The 25,121-nt window shown below is 36.7% G+C and overlaps 1 protein-coding gene across 3 annotated transcripts in view; it reads left to right on the plus strand.

The window, feature by feature from the left end:
* Positions 1–25,121, plus strand: part of DGKH (diacylglycerol kinase eta) — a gene marked incomplete at its 5' end in the record, with an annotated part of 194,994 nt that overhangs the window by 146,602 nt on the left and 23,271 nt on the right. For all 3 annotated transcript variants that reach the window (XM_081084491.1, XM_081084490.1, XM_081084492.1), the window contains 8 exons: positions 7,387–7,472; positions 11,506–11,605; positions 12,960–13,230; positions 14,279–14,401; positions 16,825–16,950; positions 21,946–22,063; positions 23,250–23,360; positions 23,501–23,597. In XM_081084491.1, coding sequence (XP_080940617.1) covers positions 7,387–7,472; positions 11,506–11,605; positions 12,960–13,230; positions 14,279–14,401; positions 16,825–16,950; positions 21,946–22,063; positions 23,250–23,360; positions 23,501–23,597 — 1,032 coding nt within the window. The remainder of the gene's footprint in view (positions 1–7,386; positions 7,473–11,505; positions 11,606–12,959; positions 13,231–14,278; positions 14,402–16,824; positions 16,951–21,945; positions 22,064–23,249; positions 23,361–23,500; positions 23,598–25,121) is intronic.

A 25,121-nucleotide genomic window follows, 5' to 3' on the forward strand; every position in this document is an offset into this window, starting at 1 on the left:
TAGGGGATGTCCTACGGCCGGATGTCCCACAGGGATTGGGCCTAAACCGACAGTCGGACATTCCCCTCACAATCCGGGACTTCTGGCTCCCAACCACTTACCTGCCTGCCTGCCTGATTGCCCCTAACCACTCCCCTGCCAGCCTGAGAGACGCCTGACCTCTCCCTTGCTGGCCTGATCACCCCCAACTGCCCTTCCCTGCTAGCCATCTTGTGGCTGTGGGTGCTGTCATCTTTGAGGGATGGCAGCCAATTAGCATATTCCCTCCTTATTGGCTGTGGGTGCCGCCATCTTTGAGGGCATGGCAGTCAATTAGCATATTCCCTCATTATTGACTATGGGCACCACCATCTTTGCAGTCATTTGGTCGTCCCTCACTAACCCCCCTGCCGACCTGCTCGCCCCATGCAGCCTGCTGCTCAGTCATTTGGTCGTCCATCACTAACCCCCTTGCCGGCCTGGTCGTCCCATGCAGCCTATTCATTCGTCCGTTCTGTTGTGATGGTCGCTTAGGCTTTTATATCCTACATAATAAAAGGGTAATATGAAAATTGACCCTGACAGCAGAACGACTGGGAATGACTGGTCACTATGAAACACACTGACCACCAGGGGGTGACGCTCAATGCAGGAGCTGCCCCCTGGTGGGCAGTGCACTCCCACAGGGGGAGCTCTGCTCAGCCACAAGCCAGGCTGCTGGCTGCCAGTACAGCGGTGGTGGTGGGAGCCTCTCCCGCCTCCTCAGCAGCGCTAAGGTGTTCGACTGCAGCTTAGGCCTGTTCCCCACTGGCAAGTGGACATCCCCCGAGGGCTGCCGGGCTGCCAGAGGGTTATCTGACTGCCAGCTTAGGCCCGTTCCCCCTGGGAGCGGGCCTAAGCCTGCAAGTGGACATCCCCTGAGGGGTCCCAGACTGCGACAGGGCACAGGCTGGGCTGAGGGATCCCTGCGAGTGCACAAATTTTTGTGCACCGGGCCTCTAGTATATAGATATATATTTTTTCTTTTTCTCTTTTTGGTTAATTCTCAACTGCAGAATTTTTTTCCGTTGCATTTTAGAGAGAGTGGAAAGGGGGGAGGGAGGGTGGGAGGAGAGAGAGAGATTGAGAGAAATGTCGATGTGAGAGAGACTCATCAATTGGTTGCCTCCCGTACGTGCCCCAACTGGGGCCAGGGATCAAATCTCTGACCCAGGTATGTGCCCTTGAACAGGAATCCAACATGACTGTGGGTGGGCAAGTCGACAGTCTAATCACTGAGCCACACCAGCCAGGGCCAGCTTATATATTTCTTAAAATAAAACATTCATTTTGGATTTCCTCAGACATGATCGTGAAATTATTATTTTTTAATTTTCCTTAAGTGGACAGAGAGGGTGGTCGATCTTCCTAATTATCTTACTGATAGCATTCTTTTGGCATCATGGAATTACAGAACTTAAGGAATTGTGACAGTGTCATTGATTGATTCCTTATGGCCAGAATTCAGTAATGCTATTTGCTGTTGTACTTTTTAAACATTGTAAAAATAGTGGTTTCATGATTTCCTTCAGTAATCATGATTATTTTTTATTACTCAATATTAGAAAATTTATTGTTTACCTTTAACGTACAATCACCCTACCCATCATGTCTTCCTCTAACCCTTTGTGAATAAATTTGTGTCCTTCCGTTAGCATGAGCTTATTAGTTCACTTCCGTTCCCATCTTGGGTGTCAGCTTAGGTATCACTTGCTCAAAGCAGCCATCCCTATCTCTCAAGTCCTAGGACCAGGGGTGGGCAAACTTTTTGACTCGAGGGCCACAATGGGTTCTTAAACTGGACCGGAGGGCCGGAACAAAAGCATGGATGGAGTGTTTGTGTGAACTAATATAAAATCAAAGTAAACATCATTACATAAAAGGGTACGGTCTTTTTTTTTTTTTAGTTTTATTCATTTCAAACAGGCTGGATCCGGCCCGCAGGCCGTAGTTTGCCCACGGCTGCCTAGGACTCTGTTATTCCTCAGGAGCTCTATAGCCCCTTCACCTTCCATGATCTAGGTACTATCATACTGTGAAAATCAGGCAGTGTGTTTTATTCACTCACCATTACACTGTCATTTGACATTGTGACTGGCAAAATAACAAAATTATTCTTGTTAAATTTTGATCTAAAGACCAAACCTGTTTGGAACAATGGGCATCTTGGCATCAAAGCCCTCTGGCCTCACCTCTCTTAGGAGCCAGATTCCTGCTTTCCAATTGGATTAAAAGCTTATTGATGCAGGAGTCCTATTTTTGGTCTCTTCTGTATCATATCCCAGTCTTACAAGTCTAGTAAGTTAACAGATGCCTGTTAATTAATGCCGAGGAAATCAAAGAGAAAGTACGAACTGAGGTGCCTCAGTCATCTCCCTGAAAACAGGGAAGAATGGCCTTAAATCTCCAGAAACAAAATTCTTCCTATTACAGTAAATTTATTTTTAAATATACTCTGATAGAATAATAAAAGTTCTCTCCCCCCGACCCCCAGTTTTGTCGGTTTTCTAGAAGCTTGGTAATAGCATGCTAAGAAATTGTAACTTTATTATCTCTTTCATTCATTTAACAAGATTAATTACCTGTCGGTACTCTTGACTGGAAATAAAAGACTTACCCTCTAGCTTCAGTCAGCTTAGGGGTGGGGTGCATTGGGGCACCACAGTGAGCTCAGAGGGCTACCATGAGATATTTTAAATTCGAAGAAAACTCAACATCTGTCATACATTGTGCAAACTGCGAGCTGGAGGTAGTGCCCAGTTTAAACATTAGGCTGTACTATGTTCCTTTCAGTGACAGCATATTTTTGGGTTTTTAGGAGTTGCTGTGATAAAATAAAGCAATCACCACACTAAACTTGCTGTGGAGTAGGAAATGCGGGTATCATTGTCCAATCTCATTCCAAGGTTTCACATGTATACAATGCCAAGAGACTTACAACTAGTTATTTAAAAATGAAGTAAGATGTTTGTGTGTTTTTTTAAATGTATATCCATTATTTTTTCAAATGGTTATTGAGTTTTTAGGACATAAATATTTATTAAATGTTTAGACTTAACTACTGTTAGGTACTTCTTTTGGCCTAAGGGCACTATGACAAAATTGTTAAGACATTAAGAATCCCTTGCCCGACTGGTGTGGCTCAGAGGTTGAGCATCAACCTGTGAACCAGGAGGTCATGGTTTGATTCATAGTCAGAGCACATTTTTTGGTTGCGGGCTTGATCCTCAGAAGGGGGCGTGCAGGGGTCAGCCAATCAATGATTCTCTTGTCTTCATTGATGTTTCAATCTCTTTCTCCCTCTCCCTTCATCAATAAAAAGATATATTTTTTTTTTTAAAAAAAGAATCCCTTGACTTACTAGGCTTGAGCTTAGAAAGTTTAGAAATCTCTGGTCTAGTAGGAGGGACAAACAAGGAAATGACAGTAATGTTTAGGTATTTTCAGGGTGTAATGGTTGTACGGAAGAGAGGGTTCTTGGCCTGGTAAGTTCAGTGAAGTCTTTACAGAGGGAGTTGTTCCTAAACTCTGTTTTCAGCACAAAAGAGAAGTAGGGATAAGCTGGTTGAACAAGAGCACCACAAAGAGCATGGTAATAAGTACCTTGGTAAATTGGGGCATACAAATAATTCTATGGAGTTACCACATGGTAGAATATGCGGTGCAAGGAAAGAGCATCAAAAAACAGGACAGAAGAGGAAAGAAGGGTCAGACCGATCCTTCAGGGTCTTGGGAATTCTAGAGGTCTTTCTTGTTAGCTAAAGGGTTTTTACATTATCTGGAAAGTAGGAGGGGTCCACTCAGACATTTTTAAGCAGGGATGTGGTATGATCAGATTTGTGTTTCTGTTTTTTTAAATCCTCATGCTTTTATTGATTTTAGAGAGGATGAAGTGAGAGAGAGAAACATTGATGCGAGAGTGAAACATCAATTGGTTGCCTCCAACAGGGGATCAAACCCACAACTTGGATATGTGCTCTGACCAGGAATTGAACCCTCGACCTTTTGGTACATGGGATGACACTCTAACCAACTGACCTACCCAGCCAGGGCCAGGTTTCTGTTTTTGTTGTTGTTTTTTAAACACTTGTTAAGTGGAGAATGGTTTGAAAAGGAGCAGGAGAGATACAAGAAGCCCAGCAAGAAGGCTGTAATAATGATACATGTGAAAAATGATAAAATTTGTATTTAACAAATACAGTTAAGCAAAGGCCAAGACTTGCTTAGGGGGACAGTGTGGTGGGAAAAGCCCCAGCGTCCTCAGGCCTGCCCCCAGCTTGTTTCCTCTTCATTAGCTGTGGATCCTGGGAAAACCACTCAATTCACCTGAGCCTCACATTCCTTGGCTGTGAAACAGGACACCTACTGGGATAAATAAATACAAAATGCTTAATCACAGTGCCTGCTACACAATAAGAATGTTAGCTGTTATTATCGCCTTACCTTTGTGACTGCTAAATGTCTACATGATAGGTTAGCAAGTGATAGCAATAATTTTATCCTCAGACATGGAGGTTTTATTTCAGTTTCTCTGGAGGAGATTGTATTCTTTGCCTTTGTTTATATTTAATGGACAAAAACTTGGATTTCTTTATTGTAAATTCAAATGGAATTAATGATAGTTTATAATATTTTTTTCTACCTTCTTAGGCTTTATGACAATCTATCCTGTAGGGAAATAAAATAAAACTAATCTTTTTGAAAAAATATTTTCTTTCTTTCCTTTTGGATAGATGTATTTTCATTTTTCTGATCTTAACTGTAAAGATGCAGTTTTTTTAATGTTTAGACCCGGAAAGCAATAAAGTGGATTTGTGAGTCAATATAATATTGTGTGAATCTTTTCCCCAACTTTCTTTCAGATAATTTTTTTCCATACATAATCTGCCTTTGAAAAAAGTAAGATAGAAATTTAAAAGAGTGACAACATACTAATTAGCCACTGGTGGAATTGGATGTTAATGGTGAATGAGGTCCCTTTGGGAAGAGGCTACTCAGGAAAGCTTTATAGGGGATGTGGATCATTGAATCTTCATTTGAGCCTGAATGAACAGGCTGATTGGTGGAGAGCAATGAAAGGACATCCGAGTCAAGCAGGAGAGCAGAGAAGCCGGTCTGCAGAGAACAGATGGCTTACAGTGGAAATTTTTGAGCCATGTGACATGGAATATATTTGAGGCAAAAACTTGATGGAAGCCTCTTGATATGAAACTGTAAATATTGTACACATTTTCATATATTAGGAAGATATGTTCTTTCAACAGACTATTAAAGTTTGAGTCACATAGAAAAGGGAACATAGGACTCCATTGGCATTTGGTTATTTCATGGTTTGAGAGAAATATTTATTTACATGCTTGTATGATTGTATTCAGCATTTAAAAAAAGCTTTATTGAATTACTAGAGGCCCAGTGCATGAAAATTCATGCACTGGATGGGGGGGTCCCTCAGCCAGGCCTGCCCCCTCTCACAGTCCGGGAGCCCTGAGGGGTGGGAGACGACCCGGTGATCAGGGGAAAGCAAAGCCCCCATCACACCTCTGTTGCTGCCACTGCCGACAGCGCAAGCCTTGGCCAGCTCTGGTTACCTGAGCCTCAGGCGGCCCTGGGCAGCTGGGCAGCCACCATCCAAGGCTTGCCTGCGCCTTGGGCATTGTCTGGGCAGCCGCCATTCAAGGCTTGCCTGTGCCTCGGGCCAGCCCTGGGCAGCTTGGGGGATGAGGGGACTTGGAGACTCCGGAGGCAGGTGCATGGGGGTGCTGAGGGGACTGGGTGCCGCCATCTTGTGGCTGTGGGCGTTGCCATCTTTGAGGGTATTGCAGTCAATTAGCATATTCCCTCCTTATTGTGTGTGGGCGCCGCCATCTTTGAGAGTGTGGCATTCAATTAGCATATTTCCTCCTTATTGGCTGTGGGCACCACCATCTTTGCCACGGCATGAGGATCAATTAGCATATTCCCTCTTTATTAGATAGGATGTTACAAAAAAGTACATATCATAAATGCAGACCTTGGCCAGTTTCCACAAACTAAGTGAACCGATGTAATCAACACCCAGATCATAAGGCAGCATTAACAGCACCACATGAGGCCCCTCATGCTTCCTTTTATTCACCACTCCCACCTCCCACCCCAATAACCACTCCCCTGACTTCTAATGGCATAGATTAGTTTTATCTGTTTTTGTACTTTATAAAGTAGAATCGCCCTAACTTGTTTGGCTCAGTGGATAGAGTGTCAGCCTGCAGACTGACTGAAAGGTACCAGGTTCGATTCTGGTCAAGGGCATTTGCCTTGGTTGCAGGCACATCCCCAATAGGGGGTGTGCAGGAGGCAGCTGATTGATGTTTCTCTCTCATCGATGTTTCTAACTCTCTATCCCTCTCCCTTTCTGTAAAAAATCAATAAAATATATTTAAAAAATAAAAAGAAAATAAAGTAGAACCATTTTGTATCTGCTCCTTTGTTTCTGAATTCTTTCATTCAACATTTTGTCTGTGAGAGTCACCTATATTATGGCTTCGTTTATAGATCATTCATCCTCATTGACCCATAGTTTTTCATTGCATGAATATACTACAATTTGTTACCCATTCTACCAGTGAGTGAATATTGCTATAAGCATCCTAGTATATGTCTTTTGCTGAACACACATCTGCATTTCTTTTGGGCATGTATGTTGAAGTTTGCTGGATCCTACCATATTATGCATATGTTCAGCTTCAATAGAGCCATGTGATATGGAATATATTTGAGGCAAAAACTTGATGGAAGACTCTTAATAAAAAACTGTAAATTTCATACAATTTCTGTAGAGTGTATGTATCATTTTGCTCTCCTACCAGTAGTGTATGAGTGTTCTATTGCTCTTGCCAATGCTTGACAATTTCTGGTTGTTGGTGTTTTCATTTTATCTATTCTGACAGATATATGGTGGTTTCACAGTGTGGATTTACTTTACATTTGCCTGATGACTGATAAGGTTAACACCTTTTCATCTGTTTATGGACCATTTGGGTATCTTCCTCTTAAAATTTTTAGTCTTTGGCCCATGCTTATTAGATTATCTGGCATTTTTGTACTCAATTGTATGAATTCTTTGTATTTTCACACTTTTGACACTTAAAAAATATTTTAAAGATTTTTTTATGGATTTTTCTATGAGTATAAATTAAAGAATTCCAGAAACTAACAGCCTTTCACAGAAAGGAAATATTTATCTATTTTGTAGAATGACTATTAGGTATTCATTGTAGCCATTGCCCTGTGTCACGTGTGCCCTGAATGATCCCATTTTTAAAGCACTGATAACCGAGTTGTATAATTGCCGGCAACGATAACACAATATAGTTTTTCTATTTTTTTCAGATGACAATTTATGAAGATTCAGTTGCAGATCATCTTACAAAAATCCTTAATTCTGATGAACATGCAGTAGTCATATCATCTGCTAAGTGAGTTACAGAGTGAGGTCATGAAATAGTTATGGTGAAAATGAAAGGAAAGCTGGTTTTACCCCTGACATTCCTCTGTGACTTGTTTTCCAAAAGATATCTTTGTAGTAGCTTATAGAATTAGATAAACCAAATTTCCATTTAAAAAATCATTTAACATTTATGGTGGGGTATTTTTAAGGCTTAATTTGAAAGATTTCTTTATCAAAAAGGTACAATAAGTGTTTAGAGTTTAATTATGCTAAGTTCCTATTTAAAGAAGTATTTATGGTTATTATAATATAGGAAACACATTTCATTATAATTTATTACTTCCATAAACACTACTACTTAGGAAATGTTTATATCAGGAAAAGGAAAACAGATGAGATTTTTTTAAATGACTTTTCTCAGCATGATTAAAGTACATAATTATATTTTAATTTAAAGTTACCAGATTTTAGTTAAGCTGATTCTGTACATGGAGCCAAAGCTACTTGATTTTATCATTCCACACGTTGCATGGCTGGAATTTAGAATTTAGTTTTCAGGCATCCTAAACTGAAGTTATGAAGACTAGAAAGTCAACTAGAAGAAAGGATGAAACCAAATGAAATTGTCAACTGATAAGCAAAAGTAAAAGAATGCTTTAGAACTCTGGCTTAGCCAGGGTATATAACTGTTATTCAGAAAGAGGAGAAAAGAGGGGAAGAAGGAAAGAAAAGAAGTAGGGGAATAATAGAGGGAAAATACACAAACTTTAGTATAGTATATACTTAATTTATAAAAAATCAAGGAAAGACAAACCAGAATAAATCAATTTGCTTGTGACAAAACTACAAATGTAGTAATAATTGGTTCTGATGCTATAGCCCCCAAGAATTGGAAACAGGACTGAGCAATAGGAAAGAATTGAATGACTCTCAAGGGAAGCACACTGGTTGCCCAAATAGGTGGGCTACAGAAGGTCTTTGGTGGATAGTGCTGCTAGTGGTTTCTATGTTTTTCTTTGGTTGGGTGTTTTTTAGTGAATTGTATTGCTTTATCGTGAAATGTGCAGATCTCTAATTTGTCCCAGACCTCAGCACTCCTTGTTGTCTTTCTCATCTTGGACCAAATTTATATACCTAAGTTACTTCCTTAGGTACTTCCTACATTTATTTCCTCTGGAAGACATGTAATGTTTGCCACCCTTGCCATATGAATCAAATGTTTCTTATAGGACATTTTAGAGGAAATAGATAGATAAAATGGAAAGTTGGAACCTTTCTTAAGGTATATCAAGTTATAAAAGAACTAGAGGCCCGGTGCACAAAAATTTGTGCACTCGGGGGTGTCCCTCAGCCCAGCCTGTGCCCTCTCGCAGTATGGGACCCTTCAGGGGATGACCACCTGCTCACTTAGGCCCGCTCCCTGGGGGATTGGGGCTAAGCTGGCATTCAGACATCCCTCTTTCAGCCCAGGAGCCCTTGGGGGATTTCCACTTGCCAGCAGGGAGCAGGTTTAAGCTGCAGTCGGACATCCTTAGCGCTGCTGAGGAGGCAGGAGAGGCTCCCACCACCACCGCTGTACTGGCAGCCATCAGCCTGGCTTGTGGCTGAGCAGAACTCGCCCTATTGGAGTGCACTGACCACCAGGGGGCAGCTCCTGCATTGAGCGTCTGCCCCCTGGTGGTCAGTGTGTGTCATAGTGAACAGTCATTCCCAGTCGTTCTGCTTTTAGGGTCAGTTTGCATATTACCCTTTTATTATATAGGATTATTCTTTAATACAGTTAAGTAACTATTGTATCTGGTCACATTTCATAGTTTGGAGGTTGGCAAAGTCTTACTATAGCCTTCATGTGTTTGATGTGTTTGATTACTGACTCCTACACATTTTCTATATTTTTTAATATTTAGTTTCATAGTTACATTTTTTTCTTGTGATGAGAACTTTTGAGATCTACTTATATTTTTAATTACATGGAATTAATGTTATAAAATGTGGACAGATGCAAATAGGGTTATTACAGCAATGACCCCTTTTATTCCTTATTTTTCTTGAACTTAATACCTGTGAAGTATAACATTTTTAGCAGAGGGAATATTTTTCAAATGAAAACTTATGAAGAATCCCAATATTTAAAAAAATTACATTTTGTTGGCATTAATAAATTGGATAAGATTAACTTATTAGTCATTTATGAGAAAATAACTAATATTATTATAAATGACAGGATTTTTTATTTAATGCAGTTTTAAGTCATTTCTGTATTTATTTTGTTTAGGTATAAAAAAATGGCCTTCAATTAAATAAAAATAGAAGATGCTTTAGTCCAAGATTTGCACAAAACTAGTGAATTTTGAAATAAAAGTTAACATATTTGTCTCTAATATATCTAATGATTATTTGAGCATTAAAAATTATATTCCTTATTTCCAAATAAATTTGAATCAAGTATTTGTGAAATCTTTGAAATATTTTTGCAAAACAGCTTGAAAACCACTGGAGTAAGTCCCAGTGTTGCCTTAAGTACTGTAGGAGTAAATCTGAGGCCCTAGTTGAGACTCAGCCATTTGCTAGCTTTGTGACCTGTGTCTGCTTATCAGGTTCAAGAATGGAAAGAATGCCTATCCTCCCTCCCTCATGGAACTGTTAGGAGAACTAAGTTGAGCAATAAAGTAAATAGAGCTTATAAACTAGAGTGCTGTGTTAAATCATTAAATCATCACCTCATGTTTTCCCCAATTTCATTTGGATTCTTTTTTTTTACCTTGACCTAGCTCCTTGTCTAGGCTGTGCTCTCAGCATTCGCGTTAGTGTTCTACCTGACTAGTTCGTTTGCCTTTAAGTAGATTCTATTCCAACCCTCTCATCACTCACCTACACGTCTAGGCTTGCCTGGCTACCCCGTCTTTACAACCCCAGATTAAAATTTTAAAGAGATTCAAGACAGAAAAGAGAAGACAACATGGAATAACATTATACCCAAAATACAGCATTTTTTAAATTTAATTTATGGACATTTTCAAACATACATAAAAGTAGAAAGACTGGTGTAATGATTTCCCACTATGCTTGTCACTCTGCTTCAGTATTTATCAACGTTTTGTCATATACTCCATATTTTTCATTGATTTTTTTAGAGAGAGAGGGAGAGTGAGAGAGAGAGAGAAACAGATAAATATCAATGTGAGAGACACATCGATTGGTTGCCTCCCGCACACGCCCTGACCAGAGCCAGGGATGGAACCTGCAACCCAGGTACATGCCCTTGACTGGAAACCAAGACCCTTCAGTGCGTGGGCTGATGATCTAACCATTGCGAACACCAGCCAAAGCCCCATTCTCTTTTTGCTACAATCTCTCTAAGAAAATCCCAGAAATTATTGTATTCCACTTGCAGAATATGTATTTAATAATCTTTTAAAAAAATAATTCTGTGTTAGTCCATTTTACCCAGTTATCTCTAAAGGTTTTGTTTGTTTGTTTTAAAACATTTAATTTGTTCAAATCAAAATCTTAAAAATGGTTCAGGTGTTGCGTTTGGGTGATCTGTCTCTTTAAGACTTGTAAATTCTGTAACAGTTTCCTAATGCTTAACCCCTAGCATAACACATAACCGCTTTTCTCTTCAGGAACAATGTATTATCAAGGTACCACTAGGATGAATAGTACAGTGACAGTGACAACATAAGTGACAAATTTATTCTTGTTTGATCAAGTCTGCAAGTCCTCTTATGAAATTATATAATGCTTAGGAGATAATGCTCTTTTAAATGGGATTGGAAAATACTCTTATCAAGATATAATTTGAATATTTGACAAAGTCTTGTTATTACCTTAAAATTGCTTTTATGTAAAGTATGTAGAGCAAGGTTTATTAATGTCTCCATTTCTCACTTAGAATGTTTTGAACTTATCTAGGACATGTCAAACAGTAGATAGAATTATGGGTTTGTATACAAATGACTCCAGTATTTTGAGAGTTTGCTTATTTTTTAAATATTTATAAATGGGGGGGAAATCAGCCTACTGAGTTTATGGAATTGCACAATTTCTTTTCTTCAAAGGATACTATGTGAAACTGTAAAGGACTTCGTTGCCAAAGTAGAGAAGGCATATGACAAAACGTTGGAAAATGCTGTTGTAGCCGATGCCGTGGCCAACAAAGTAAGGACACGATCAGGGCATGAAAGGTTTTTACTGACAATGTTAACACTGACCTTGTTTTATAGCTAAACTGATTAAGTGGTTTTCCTGCCAAAACATAAATCACAAGAAAGTTTCTTTTGAATCAGATATAACTGTTTAAAACATTCTATTTTATGGTTACTCCTTAAGATGTGGAAAAACTGCATTGCTGGGGACCATCCGACAAACTGAATTTTATACCGCACCTCCCTGTTGCCGCTGCCTGGCACGGGGAAGGAGAAACGCACAGTAGTCAGGTCACAGAGAGGAATGGCTTTCCGTTTCCAGGCAGCCTCTGGCCAGTCGGGTGCCTCCCAGCGCAGTTTCTCAGATTCCCTAGACTTTACAGGCCTCTATATCTTCCAGGGTTCCGTTTCTTGCCTTTATCTTTATAGATTTTTTTTCCCCTTTGAAAGCTTTCTGGGGCTAAACTAAGAGTCGTTTACTGAACCCTAAAAGCTACTGTCCGCTTTCATGCATTCATAGCAGGGCATTTGTAAAAAAGGCTTGGTGCTCTTGGGCCTGCAAAGAAATGATCTCCCCCAGATTCATGTTGTAGATGGGGTTTATTTGAGAGGAAGGAAAAGAAAATAGAAATAAACATACAGGTGAAGTTTCCAGCCTCTTTCTCTTGTGTTTCTACCCTGTGGAGAGCTTCAGAAAAAGAAACCCTCTTGACCAACACTTTTCTTTTAACTCTTTCTGCTATAACTTTGTCTTGCCTGTTATCAAGGACAAATAAACGGAGAAGGAAATCACTGGAAATGCAGTCCTCAGTTACCCTTAGTAATTCAAGGAAAGTAGGAAGTAACAAGGGCCAGTGCCTGTGCATTTTCCTTTCTGCTCTTTCTTTGAGCCAGTAATTCCTCAGGCACCATTCACTCCTTTGCAAACCAACGCTTTCAAGGTGAGCTTATCAAGACTCAGCAGAAGTTAAAGTGTTAATATGATAGTTTGTGTACTGTATGGCAAATTTTGTGTAATGTTTAAATTTTTGTGTAATGTGTCATCTTATAGTAAAGTGAGGTTTTTTGTTTGTTTTTTTGAAGGAAAAATAGCTATACAAAGATTGTAAAGATTTTCACCCATGAAGTGGCATCTGAATCATTCTGAAAGTATAAATAAATAAATTTAAATAAGATGTGTGCTGTTTTTTAAAATTATAAATTCTTTAATCCATTGGCTGTCTAAAGTATAATGTATAATAGCAACTAATGGTAAACATCAATATCCCGTATGTTTCCTTTAAAATCAGAACCATTCATTTAAATTATCATTTTCTATCTCTCGTAAATGGAGATTCATTAGGGCATTCTTTTCCTTCTTTTCTTAGTGTTCGGTCCTCAATGAGAAGCTCGAACAACTGCTCCAGGCTTTGCGTACAGACTCCCAGGCTGCTGTTCTCCCAGGCAGCAGCCCTGTCCTTGTAGAAGAAGATACAGTGGAATCTTCCAGTGAAGAGTCCTTGTGTGAAAGCAAGGAACAGCTCTTGGATGACACTACTAAACCTTCCTCCCAGAAAGCAGTGAAACCAAAGGAAATAATGTTGCGGGCAAATAGTTTAAAGAAAGCAGTGAGGCAAGTCATTGAAGAAGCCGGAAAAGGTACACATATTAACAAAATGGGCTTTTGAAGATGTTAGCAACATTCTCCTTGCAAGCACAATAAAATGTTCATATTGGTCACACTGGACACACATAAAAAAAATTTTTTTAAGACAATGTAAAAGTTAAAATAATTAAAGCAAAATTTATACTAGTAAATTGTTCTAGTTATTGTTTCAGTAGTAGGGATCAACGTAGTAATGCTACTTAAAAAATAAAACTCAGAAAAACAAAGTATACTGGAATCATAGAAATAAAAGTAAAAATTGCTTTAAATAATATTCTAAGATTTAAAGTATTTTTTACTTAATTGGAATCTTTGAATTCTAAACAAAAATCAAACCTGTATACTACTTTAAAAATATTTTCCTAATATTTTTTTCCTAAATGTTTAGGTTGCTTTTCTAAGAGTTTATTAAAGTTTTGCCTATACTTTAATTTTTATCTATATATATATATAAGGCTAATATGCAAAGTGTCCCCTTGGGAGTTCGACCAGGAGTTCTGTCACTCGCTATGACATGCACTGACCACAAGAGGGCGGTGTGGAACGAAGGAAGGCCCTGGCAGGCAGCTGGGGAAGGGAGGCTCCGGCCAGCAACCAGAAGGAAGGCAGCCAGAAGGCCCCAATTGGCCCTGATTGCCGGCCAAGCGTAGGGACCCTACCAGTGCACGAATTTTGTGCACTGGGCCTCTAGTGTTAATATAATATGTATAATCTTGGAACTTCTATAGTAGACTAAAAGTAAATTTTAATGTAGATAATAAGTATCCAAAATTCTTTACAGGTTGTAACTTGTAATTGGACTTGTATTTCATTCTCTAAATTTCTTACGTTTTATTTTTTTCTTCTAATAAAAATGTAATTTTGACAATTTACTTTTATAATCTCTAGCATTTATAGACATTATTTCCAGGTTTATTGTCAATTAGTGTTTATTTGTGACTATGGAATTTCTTTTGGTTTATGTTTCAATTTTCCTTCCCTAAGCATATATTGATTTTATTTTTTCTTGTTTCAACATGTTTATCTTCTTATTACTTAAAGTTATGGATGAGCAGACAGTTCACCCCTGTGAGCCAGTTAATCAGTCATTCGATTATGATAGTACAGAAACAGATGAATCTAAAGAAGAATCTAAAGATGATGATGCAAAAGAGTCATTAATTGGTAAGAAAACTAAGAAAATTATTTTGCAATTAAATAAAACATAATTGTGCTTTTAGTTTTCAAAAGGATTGTCAGTTTGAAATAAACTATTTGTATTTTGTTTTCAACAAGGCTTTTCAAAATTTAAAGCTTAGCCATTCATGAATACTAAAATAATAAAGGTAACATTATTTAGACTAAATTCTCTCACTTTTTATCATATAATGTAGAGATTATTGTAGTAAACTAAGGATTGTAGGACCAAACATGCTTAAATATCTCAATTTTCCTTAAAAAAGAGAGAAGAAGCAAAACACCTAAACCACCAGATTTTAACCAGTTTGAACCCACACATCCCTTTGAGAATTATATAAAAATAGTAGGCCCCACATTCATAAGATTTGGTATTTAAGTAATTCATCAATTCCTTGAGTTCCATTGTTCAGCAAATAGATGGTTAATAATTGTTACTAAATTAAGCTTAATATTAAGATATCTAGTTACAACCCTTTCACTACTGAAATTAATTTTTCCAATAAATTAATATGTAGTTGCTTAAAGAATATTTACAATTCCTCTACCTTTTAAGTTTGGATTGAGGATGGATTTATACTTATATTGTATAAGGGAAAAATTAATATACTAGACTAAAACAAAGAAATTAAAATATTGAGAAGATAATATGAAAATATTTCCATAGTACTATTGTAAAGTCAACACTTATATTAGAGCTGTTTGCAATCATTACATTTTTACTTTCATTACATATGAACTTGAGCAGATTACTATTCTGTGGCTTTCTCATCTGTAAATGGGAATAATAATATACCTGCTTCATAACAACCTACTTTTTGCAAAGGATAAGTTAATACACAAAGTGTCTAGAATAGTGACTCATATATAGTGCTGTTTATATGAGTGTTTATTGTCATTGTCATTATTATTATTGCTATTACTGCCACTGCTACTAATTACATTCACTTTGAAAGACTATTCCTTAACTGTATTTAAAACTCTGTAAGAGGCTTCAAAATGAGACCTTATAGACCTTACATGTCTGGCATATTCCACAACCTTAGCCTTTTCAGACTTCCTGTATGCATATTCCAGCACACATGAACTTCACACTTACATTGTAATTGGCAAAGGAAACTAAGAAATACAGATACGGAGCTATAGATATTGATATTGAAGTAGACAGATTATATGCATCTTTAACGATGCAGTATTTTATCTTATTTGTTGGCGAGTAATCCAATTTAGTCAGAATCAGGAATAAAAGTGTTTCTGCATTAAACAATCATTATTTTTTGAAGCACACTCATTGCATTATCATTTTGTGTAATGATTCATATGTCTGAGATGTGCAAAATACAGTATATTAATATGAGTAATGAGACATTTAAGAACCGTGAAACATTAATTTATTTACCTGCAATGGAACATCAGTCTTAGCCAGCAGGATGCTCTCTGCTTTTTATCAGAGTTGAATATCAAAAGGTTGTTTTTATTAGAAATTAGCTCCAGAGCTTCCATCTGTCAAAAAAAGAGAGTGTCTGTTCAGTTACTTTTCTTTAGTGTAACTGGACTGTTTTTGAACAGAGAAGAGAGTGTAAGATTAATATAATTAGTTTGTAATTAGTCTTAGGAAGTCTAAAGGTAATTAAGTTTGAGTATTTTTAAATTGAGTTAGAGGATTACTGTTTGTTTAAACACCTGCCAATAACTCCTAAATTAGTTAAAGATATATGTGCTCTCCATTAAAATTCTCCAGTTTAGGTTTAATTAAATTTCTATTTTTGTCGTTAATTTTGAGAGTAATTCTCTTTTGGAACAATTTTTAAAATGTATTGAGCTTTTACAAAACATAATGGGACTGTTTGGGGTAAATCTTTGTTTTAAATAAATAACTAATTGAGAAGCACAGGAAAAGTATATTGCTTTCATTTGAAAAAAGAACCTATTTTCTCTTTCATTTATAGAAGAAAATTTTAGCTCATGGTTAACATATTACCTCTGGGAAATACATTCATTAAATTTGACCATCATCCAACATATATGAAAAAAGGGTTGCACTGATAACATACATCACCCATATGTTTTATTTTTAAAAATTATCAGGTTTCAGAATTTTTTTATCTTTACATATGGGATGATCACATTCAAATTATGAATATTACTGACCTTTAATTATGGTAGGCATCACTTTTCTAATGATCTCCACCTATTTAAAATGAGAGATCAAGATCAAGTTTCTCCATATAGTAAAATCTCAAGAAAATGAAAATGGTAAAATTGGTAAACACAGTGTAATATTTTCATTTTCAGTTGTACGGATTGATTTACATATGCATTAAATTATTTTATGTTGTGAATTTATAGGGGCTTGCTTATTTCTATAACTTTATCATTTCTTCTTTTTAATCTGGACCTTTTGCCAACAGTTAAAACTGCACCTCGGTCTCCAGATGGCCGGGCAAGTCGTTCCCAGACTGACTCTGGCCCTGGCCCAGCTGTGGCAGCCAGCAAAGAAAACCTCCCTGTGCTCAACACCAGGATAATCTGCCCAGGTAGTACATATTCTGAAACATGGTATCTTTTTTAAGTATTTTTGTAAAAATGTATATCCACTCATTTCTATGAACTTTTAAAATGTGTGTTTTTTATTAATATATATTTTTATTGATTTCAGAGAGGAAGGGAGAGGGAGAGAGACATAGAAACATCAATGATGAGAATCATTGATTGATCGAGCCCACAACCTAGGCATGTGCCCTGACCAGGAATGGAACTGTGACCTCCTGGTTCATAGGTCGGTATTCAACCACTGAGCCAAGCTAGCCGGGCTTTTTTTTGCTTGTTTGTTAATCCTCACCTGAGGATATTTTTCCTCATTGCTTTTTTAGAGAGAGGAGAAGGGAGGGAGAGGGAGGTAAATATTGATGTGAGAGAGACACATAGATTGGTTGTTTCCCATACATGCCCTCTTTGGGGCAGGGATCGAACCTATAACCCATGTACATGCCCTTGATTGGAAATTGAACCTGTGACCCTTCGGTCCTTGGGCCAACATTCTAACCACTGAGAAACACTGGTCAGGGCTAAAGTGTGTTCTTAAAGATAAATGTCCCTTCAGGAGAATGTGCTTGGTACATTTATCAACCAGAACCCAGATTCTTTAACTTTTGTGTGTATAAGAATTGCCTAGAAAGTACTAAAATACATGTTTCTGGTCTCTGCCCTGAGAAATTTTGTTTGAGTAGTTCTAGAGCAGAACCCAGGAATCTGCATTTACTAAGTACCCAAGGTAAATCCAATCTTATATTCTACTCCCTTTTAAGTGCCTTCACAGGTTTCCTTTTAGTTTTAAGCCACAGTCTCTCTGCAGTTATTTCTGAATTAGAAAGATTGTTTAATTTGGAACATCTGAGAAATCTATTCCAGACCTGACAAGATAAATTTATTTTGGAATTAGGTTTGTACTAGTGGTAACCAAAGAACTTGTGCAGCAGAGGAGGAAGGAAAAGGCAGATGTCTCAGAGGCCTTCTTAAGTGCCAGCTATTTCAATTAATGAAAATCTCTAGATGCATTCCAGAGTAAATTGGAACCCAAATTACATCCTGAAATATAACACAACTTTGTGTCTTCTATAAATTGTTTCTAAAGGTAAATACAGTTCAATAATAATAATTGGAAACTTTAGTACCCCTCATTCAGTAGTGGATAGAACAACTAGACAGAGATCAAGAAGAAAGTTGGAGACTTGAAAACACATAAAACGAGTAGTCAAAACAGATGTTTACAAAATACTCTACCCAACAACAGTAGAGTATACATTCTTTTCAAGTACATATGGAACATTCTCCAAGATATACTAAATATTAGGCCATAAAACAATTCTCAGTAAGTTTAAAAGGATTGAAATCATACAAAGTACATTTTCTGACCACAACTGGAATGAAATTATAAACCAATAACAGAAGGAAATTTGAGAAATGCACCAATATGTGGATCAAAAGCTGTGATATATTTACACCATGGAATACTATGCAACAGTAAAAAAGAAGGGTCTCTTACCCTTTGAGACAGCATGGAGGGACCTGGAGAGTATTATGCTAAGCAAAATAAGCCAGTCAGAAAAAGGCAAGTATCACATGATCTCACTCATATATGGAATCTGAAGAACAAAATAAACTGATGAACAAAATAGATCCAGGGACATAAAAACATAGAACAGACTGTCAAATCTTAGAGGGAAGGTGGGGGTAGATAGGTGAGTAGAAAGAGATTAACTAAAGAATTTATATGCACATATGCATAACCTGTGAACACAGACAATAGGGTGGTGAAGGCCTGAGACGGGATGTGGGTGGGGGTTAGAAGGGGTCAATGGGGGGAAAAAAGGGACATCTGTAATACTTTCAACAATAAAGATACATTTAAGAAGAGAAAAAAATCATAAAATATGCTTTGATATGAATGAAAACAAAAATATATCATATGCCAAAACTTATTTAATACAGCTAAAGCAGTGCTTAGAGTAAAATTTGTAGCTGTATATGCCTATATTAAAAAAAAGTAGAAAGATCTCAAAACCTAACTCTCCAACTTAATAAACTGGAAAAACAAGAAGAGCAAACTAAATTCAAAGCAGCAATAGGATGGAAATCAATAAAGATTAGAGTAGAAATAAATGAAAGTGAGTATAGAAAACAAGACAGAAAAGCAATGAAACCAAAAGTTGATCTGTAAGCAGATTAACAAAATTGACAAACCTTTACATTGATCAAGAAAGTAAGATAGAAGATTCAAATTACTGAAATCAGGAATTAAAATAATACATCACCATGGACTTTACAGAAATAGAAAGGATTATAAGGGAAAAACAAATTAGATAACCTAGATGAAATGGACAAACTTCTAGAAACAAATGAACTATCAAAAATGCTTCAAGAAGAAATAGAAAATCTGAGTAGACCTTAAATAAGTAGAGAGAATGAATTTGTAATAAAAAACTTTCTATAAAGAAAAGCCCAGGCCCAAATTGCTTCACTGTTGAAGTTTAAAAAAAAAAAAATAACACCACCCTACCTGGTTTGGCTCAGTGGACAGAGTGTTGGCCTGCAGACATAAGGGTCCTGGGTTCAATTCTGGTCAAGGGCACATGCCTGGGTTGCGGGCTCAATCCCCAGTAGGGGGTGTGCAGGAGGCAGTCAAGCAATGATTCTCTTTCATCATTAATGTTCTCTCTCTTCCTCTCCCTTCCTCTCTGAGATCAATTAAAAAAAGAAGAAGAAGAAATAATACCAATCCTTCACACACACTTTCAAATACTAGAAAAGGAAAAAACACTTTCCAACATTCTATGAATCCAGTATTACTCTGATATAAAACCAAAGACATCACAAGAAAACTCCAGGTCAATATCGTTCATGAACAGCAACACAAAAATCTTCAACAAAATACTAGCTAATTGAATAATCCAACAACTTTAAGCAATTATACACCATTACCAGTACTCTCTCAGTGATGCAACGTTGATTCAACATAATGAAAATCAACGTGACATACTATGTTAATAAAGGGCAAAAACACATAATCATCTCAGTAGATACAGAAAAAGCATTTTTAAAAGGTCAACATCATTTGAAGGTAAAAACACAACCAGGAATAGAAAGGAACTTCTTCAACCTGATAAAAGGCATCTATGAAAAACCTACAGCTGACATCATACTTAATGGTGAAAGGTGAAAGCTTTCTCTCTAAGATCAGGAACACGAGGAGGATGTCTACTCTTTCCATTCTAGTCAACATTGTATAGAAGGTTTTAGCTTAGGAAATTAGAAAAAATAAAAAGTATTAAAGACATCCAAATTAGAAAGGAGGAAGTACTGTATGTCTTTAGGACTTATGTTACATATAGAATATCCTAAAGAGTACACATACACACACTATTAGAGATAATAAATGAATTCAAGATTGCAGTATAAAAGATCAATATACAAAAAGTAATTGCATTTCTCTAGTAATGAACATTTTTTTTTAGTAATGAACAGTCTTAACATGAAATTAAAATAATTTTATTTACAATAGCATAAAAAATAACAAAAAATAAGAATAAATTTAACTAAGAAGGTGAAAGATTTGAATACTGAAAACTATAAAACATTGCTGAAAGCAGTTAAAGAAGATCTAATTAAATGTAAATGCATCTGTGTTCATGAATTGGAAGACATAATATTATTAAGATGGCAACTCATCTCAAATTGACTAGATTTCGCACAATCCTTACCAAAATCCCAACTGCTCATTGTGCAGAAATTGACAAGCTGATCTTAAATTTCACATGGAAATACAAAGGACCCAGAAGAGTTAAAAACAACAGTGTAATGGAAAAAGAAAGTTGAAGGACATACTGCCTGATTTCAAAACTTATTACAGAGCTACAGTGTTCAAGACCACATGGAACTGGCATCATAGTCATATAGGCCAATGGAATAGAACTGAGAATCTAATATTTATGGTTAATTGGTTTTCAACAAATGTGCTAAGACAATTATTCAATAGGGAAAGAATATTTTTTTCAACCACTGCTACTGGAACAACTAGATATACATAAGAACTAAGTTAGACCCTTCTTTCACGCCATACATAAAAATGTAAGAGCTAAACCTATAAAACCACAAAAAGACAGTATGGACGTAAATATTTGTAACCTTGGGATAGGCATAGGTTTCTTAGGAAGCACAAGCAACACATGAAACTATAAATTGGACTTCATCAAAATTAAGGATATTTGTGATTCAAAGGACACCATCAAGAAACTACTGAGATGACAGTCCACAGGATGGGAGAAGATATTTGCAAATAGTATATCTGATAAGTTGCTAGTATCCAGAATATATAAAGAACTAAAAATTCAACAATAAAAAGGCAAATATCCCAATTTAAAAATGGGCAAAGGATCTGGGTAGTCATTGTCCCAAAAAGATATATAAATGGCCAATAAATAAATTTGAAGTTTGCATATTTAGAGGTAAGAAAAATGCTTCATTTTTTATGTTCAATACTATATCCTAAAATTTATTAATACCTACACTTAACATTTTACTACTTATTATTGACACAAACATGATTTTTCACCTTAGTATATATGTTAACATTTTAAGTTGAGTATTATCTATGCTTTGTGAATATGGAAATGTTAACTCCATGACATTTTGAGTAATTCAGCCTTTATTGTAAACTTCTTACAGTCTTAATACTTCATTTTTTATAACAAAGGAAGTAATATTTGTTGAGGTTACAGAATCATTGGGATGGTAAATGAGAAATGGTTACCAAGAGACTCCGATGTAGGTACTCATCTGTTTCTCTTTTTTTTATAGCCACATATAGACTCTAAGAAGCATCAAAAGCCTTGTACCTACCAATGTCATAATTCTTAATTTCTATTAATAAGAAGAACAGTTACTGAAAACCATGCTTTGAAATTAGTTCTAAGAATATGGACTAGATTTTCCTTAACATGTGATCCTGTATATGCTTATTTTTCCCTGTCCAGGTTTAAGAGCAGGACTAGCAGCCTCAATTGCTGGGAGTTCTATTATCAACAAAATGTTACTAGCAAATATTGATCCTTTTGGTGCAACGCCATTTATTGACCCAGATCCAGATTCAGTGTAAGCAAATACTTCCATAGATTTTGTTTTGGCTTTTCCTGTCACTGTTTGATACTAATGTTAACATTTAAAATGTATTACAATAAATATGGTCCCACGTACAAAAAGAATCATCAGAAAATGTCAGCATTTGATAATGATGAGCACATTGGCCCTTGTGCAATACAGTGGTTTTCATGACCTGTTCCTGAGGTGGGTCCCTTCCAGCTGTTGCCTTAGACCAGCGGTTCTCAACCTGTGGGTCGCAACCCCTTTGGGGGTCGAACGACCCTTTCACAGGGGTCGCCTAAGACCATCAGAAAAGACATATATAATTACATATTGTTTTTGTGATTAATCACTATGCTTTAATTATGTTCAATTTGTAACAATGAAATTGGGGGTCACCACAACATGAGGAACTGTATTAGGAAGGTTGAGAACCACTGCCTTAGACAATAAGCCTATGGTGAAGTGAGACTCCACTCTGTACTCGCTTTTCTCTGGAACATTTCATTCACTGACTCCTTCATATCCATATTCATGCTATTCCTTTCACCTCCTTTCTTCTTGGTCTTGCCAAATCTGTCATCTTCCACTTCCAGCTTCTGGGTTTAGTTATTTCAGGAAGCTTTTGGCCCACATTGATCTCTTCCCTTCTTAAACTCCTAAAATTGTTTTAGCGGGTCAATATATCTTCCTTTTACTTCCATGTTTAATTTTGCCTGACTGTATCTCATTTCTCTAATGACAACCCTCAACAACAAGACCATATTTTAAACTTTGTACTTTCCAAAGTACCTGGAAGAATGGAATAGATCTAGTAGGGTTTTGCTTATTAAGTATTTATCCATTGATAAGTGTAGGAGTGGAGGAATCTTTCTAATGATGAAAAAAGAGGAGTCTTGCAAGCCCTTCTATTTGTGTGTGTAGTGGGGGCTCATGTAGGAGAGAACTGAGATTTTTGTGAGACAGTAGAAAAGCATTGCCATGACTCTTTCTTCATTTTGTCTTGCCCACCATCCCTTTATGTGTTACCAGCATTTACACACATATCCTGGAGTTGTGCATAGTTCATGTGAATAGGAAGTGATTTCTGCTCAACTTTACTCTCAGGAATGGAAGCTTTAATGGTTTTAAGTGCTGTGTATAAATTGTAATTGTTATGAACTGAAATTGACTTATGTACTTTTCCTTATTATCATAGAGATGGATATTCAGAAAAATGTGTCATGAACAATTACTTTGGGATTGGATTAGATGCAAAAATTTCATTAGAATTTAATAATAAGAGAGAAGAGCACCCTGAAAAATGCAGGTAATTTTGGTAATAGTAATAATGTTATTACATGAAGGCAATTTTACTTTGATTTCATTTATTATCTCTTTTGCTTGCTCTGCCTTTAAAGACTAAATAAATAGTAGTTACTGAAATTGCCTGCCAACATTTATTTTCAGGAGCCGAACTAAAAACTTGATGTGGTATGGAGTCCTTGGAACCCGGGAGTTACTACAGAGATCATACAAGAATTTAGAACAGAGGGTTCAGCTTGAGGTAAGTTTATCTTAAAGTAAAGACATTTCAGGTTATCTTACTTAGAAAAATGATTGTATTTGGCCAAAATTCCTCTTGATTAGTGTTTAAACACTTGAGGGGGGAAAATGGAAGTAGTTACAACTTTCTACTAAGGAGGTATAGACATTGGATATGAGTGATACAATTATCATAATCATTAACCCTGAAATTTGAATGCTGCTGTGGAGTCATGGGACCCCGTAAAAAGATGGAGCCATGGAAGTATATTTATAGGATAGATTTCTAATGGATTTCCAAATTCTGACCCAATCCTATAGTGCCTGAAGTTTCATAAATCCTTGAAAACATTTATTGTAAAAAGAATGTTTTAACATAAATGTCTTTTTTGTTCCAATTATTTCAAACAAGTTAGTAAATGAGCATTTAAGTTTTTTAGTTTTTTGTTTGTTTGTTTGTTTGTTTTTTACTAGTTTAAATAGGAAATTAAGGTCTGCAAAAGTTACTTAATCTCCTCCAGTAACAGGAAAAGGAAGGTTGGGGTCATGTAATGGCTCTGAAAAGTCTAATTTCTAAGACTTTTTTCTTTTACCCTTGGTCCAGGACTCACTGTTTATGCTGATAGGCATTTCATTCCTATCTTGTATCTTTTTATAACCAGCTATTTCTTTTTTTTTTTTTTTTTTTTTAGTATTTTTTTTTTTATTGCTTAAAGTATTACAAAGGGTATTACATATGTGTCCATTTTATCCCCCCGCCCTAGACAGTCCCCCAGCCTCCCCTATCCCCCAGTGTCTTATGTCCATTGGTTATACTTATATGCATGCATACAAGTCCTTTAGTTGATCTCCTACCCCCCTACCTCCTGCCCCCCAACCCTCCCCGGCCTTCCCGCTGCAGTTTGACAGTCCGTTTGAGGCAGCTCTGCCTCTGTATCTATTATTGTTCAAAAGTTTATAATGTTCTCTATTACCATTTGCAACGTCATGGATGGAACTGGAGAGCATTATGCTAAGTGAAATAAGCCAGTCAATGAAGGAAAAATACCACATGATCTCACTCATTCATGGATAATATAACCAGCTATTTCTAATGAAGGTATATCTGACATACCAACAAGTGAGCAAATCTTACATCTGCCGCTCAATGAATTAAACAGAGGATTATTATTGTGTTATTTTAACTCTGGAATGTGGACTAGTGAGTGCCTGGCTCAATTCTTGCCAACTAAATGTTCTAGTAAAGATAAGCTTCTTATACTTTCTACTCTAGAGCACTGACTACTTGACCAACTATCTTGATTTATCAATGCTTTTAAAGTTTAGATGTTACCGAAAAGGTGAAGAATTTGGAAGGCTTAACACTAGTAAATGTCCTGACAGCCCATTCCTAGATCAACTTGGCTTCTCTCCTCTGCATTGTACTGTAATCATTCATTTTCTCATCCACATCCTCTAGTTAGCCACACTCTTTAAGGATAGGTAGGATGCTGCATTCATCTTTGTTATTCCGAGTGTCTTGCACAATTCCTGGCCCTGTCTTGAG

The sequence above is a fragment of the Myotis nattereri genome (assembly GCF_964212035.1).
Source record: "Myotis nattereri genome assembly, chromosome: 2".
Taxonomy (NCBI): Eukaryota; Metazoa; Chordata; class Mammalia; order Chiroptera; family Vespertilionidae; genus Myotis; species Myotis nattereri.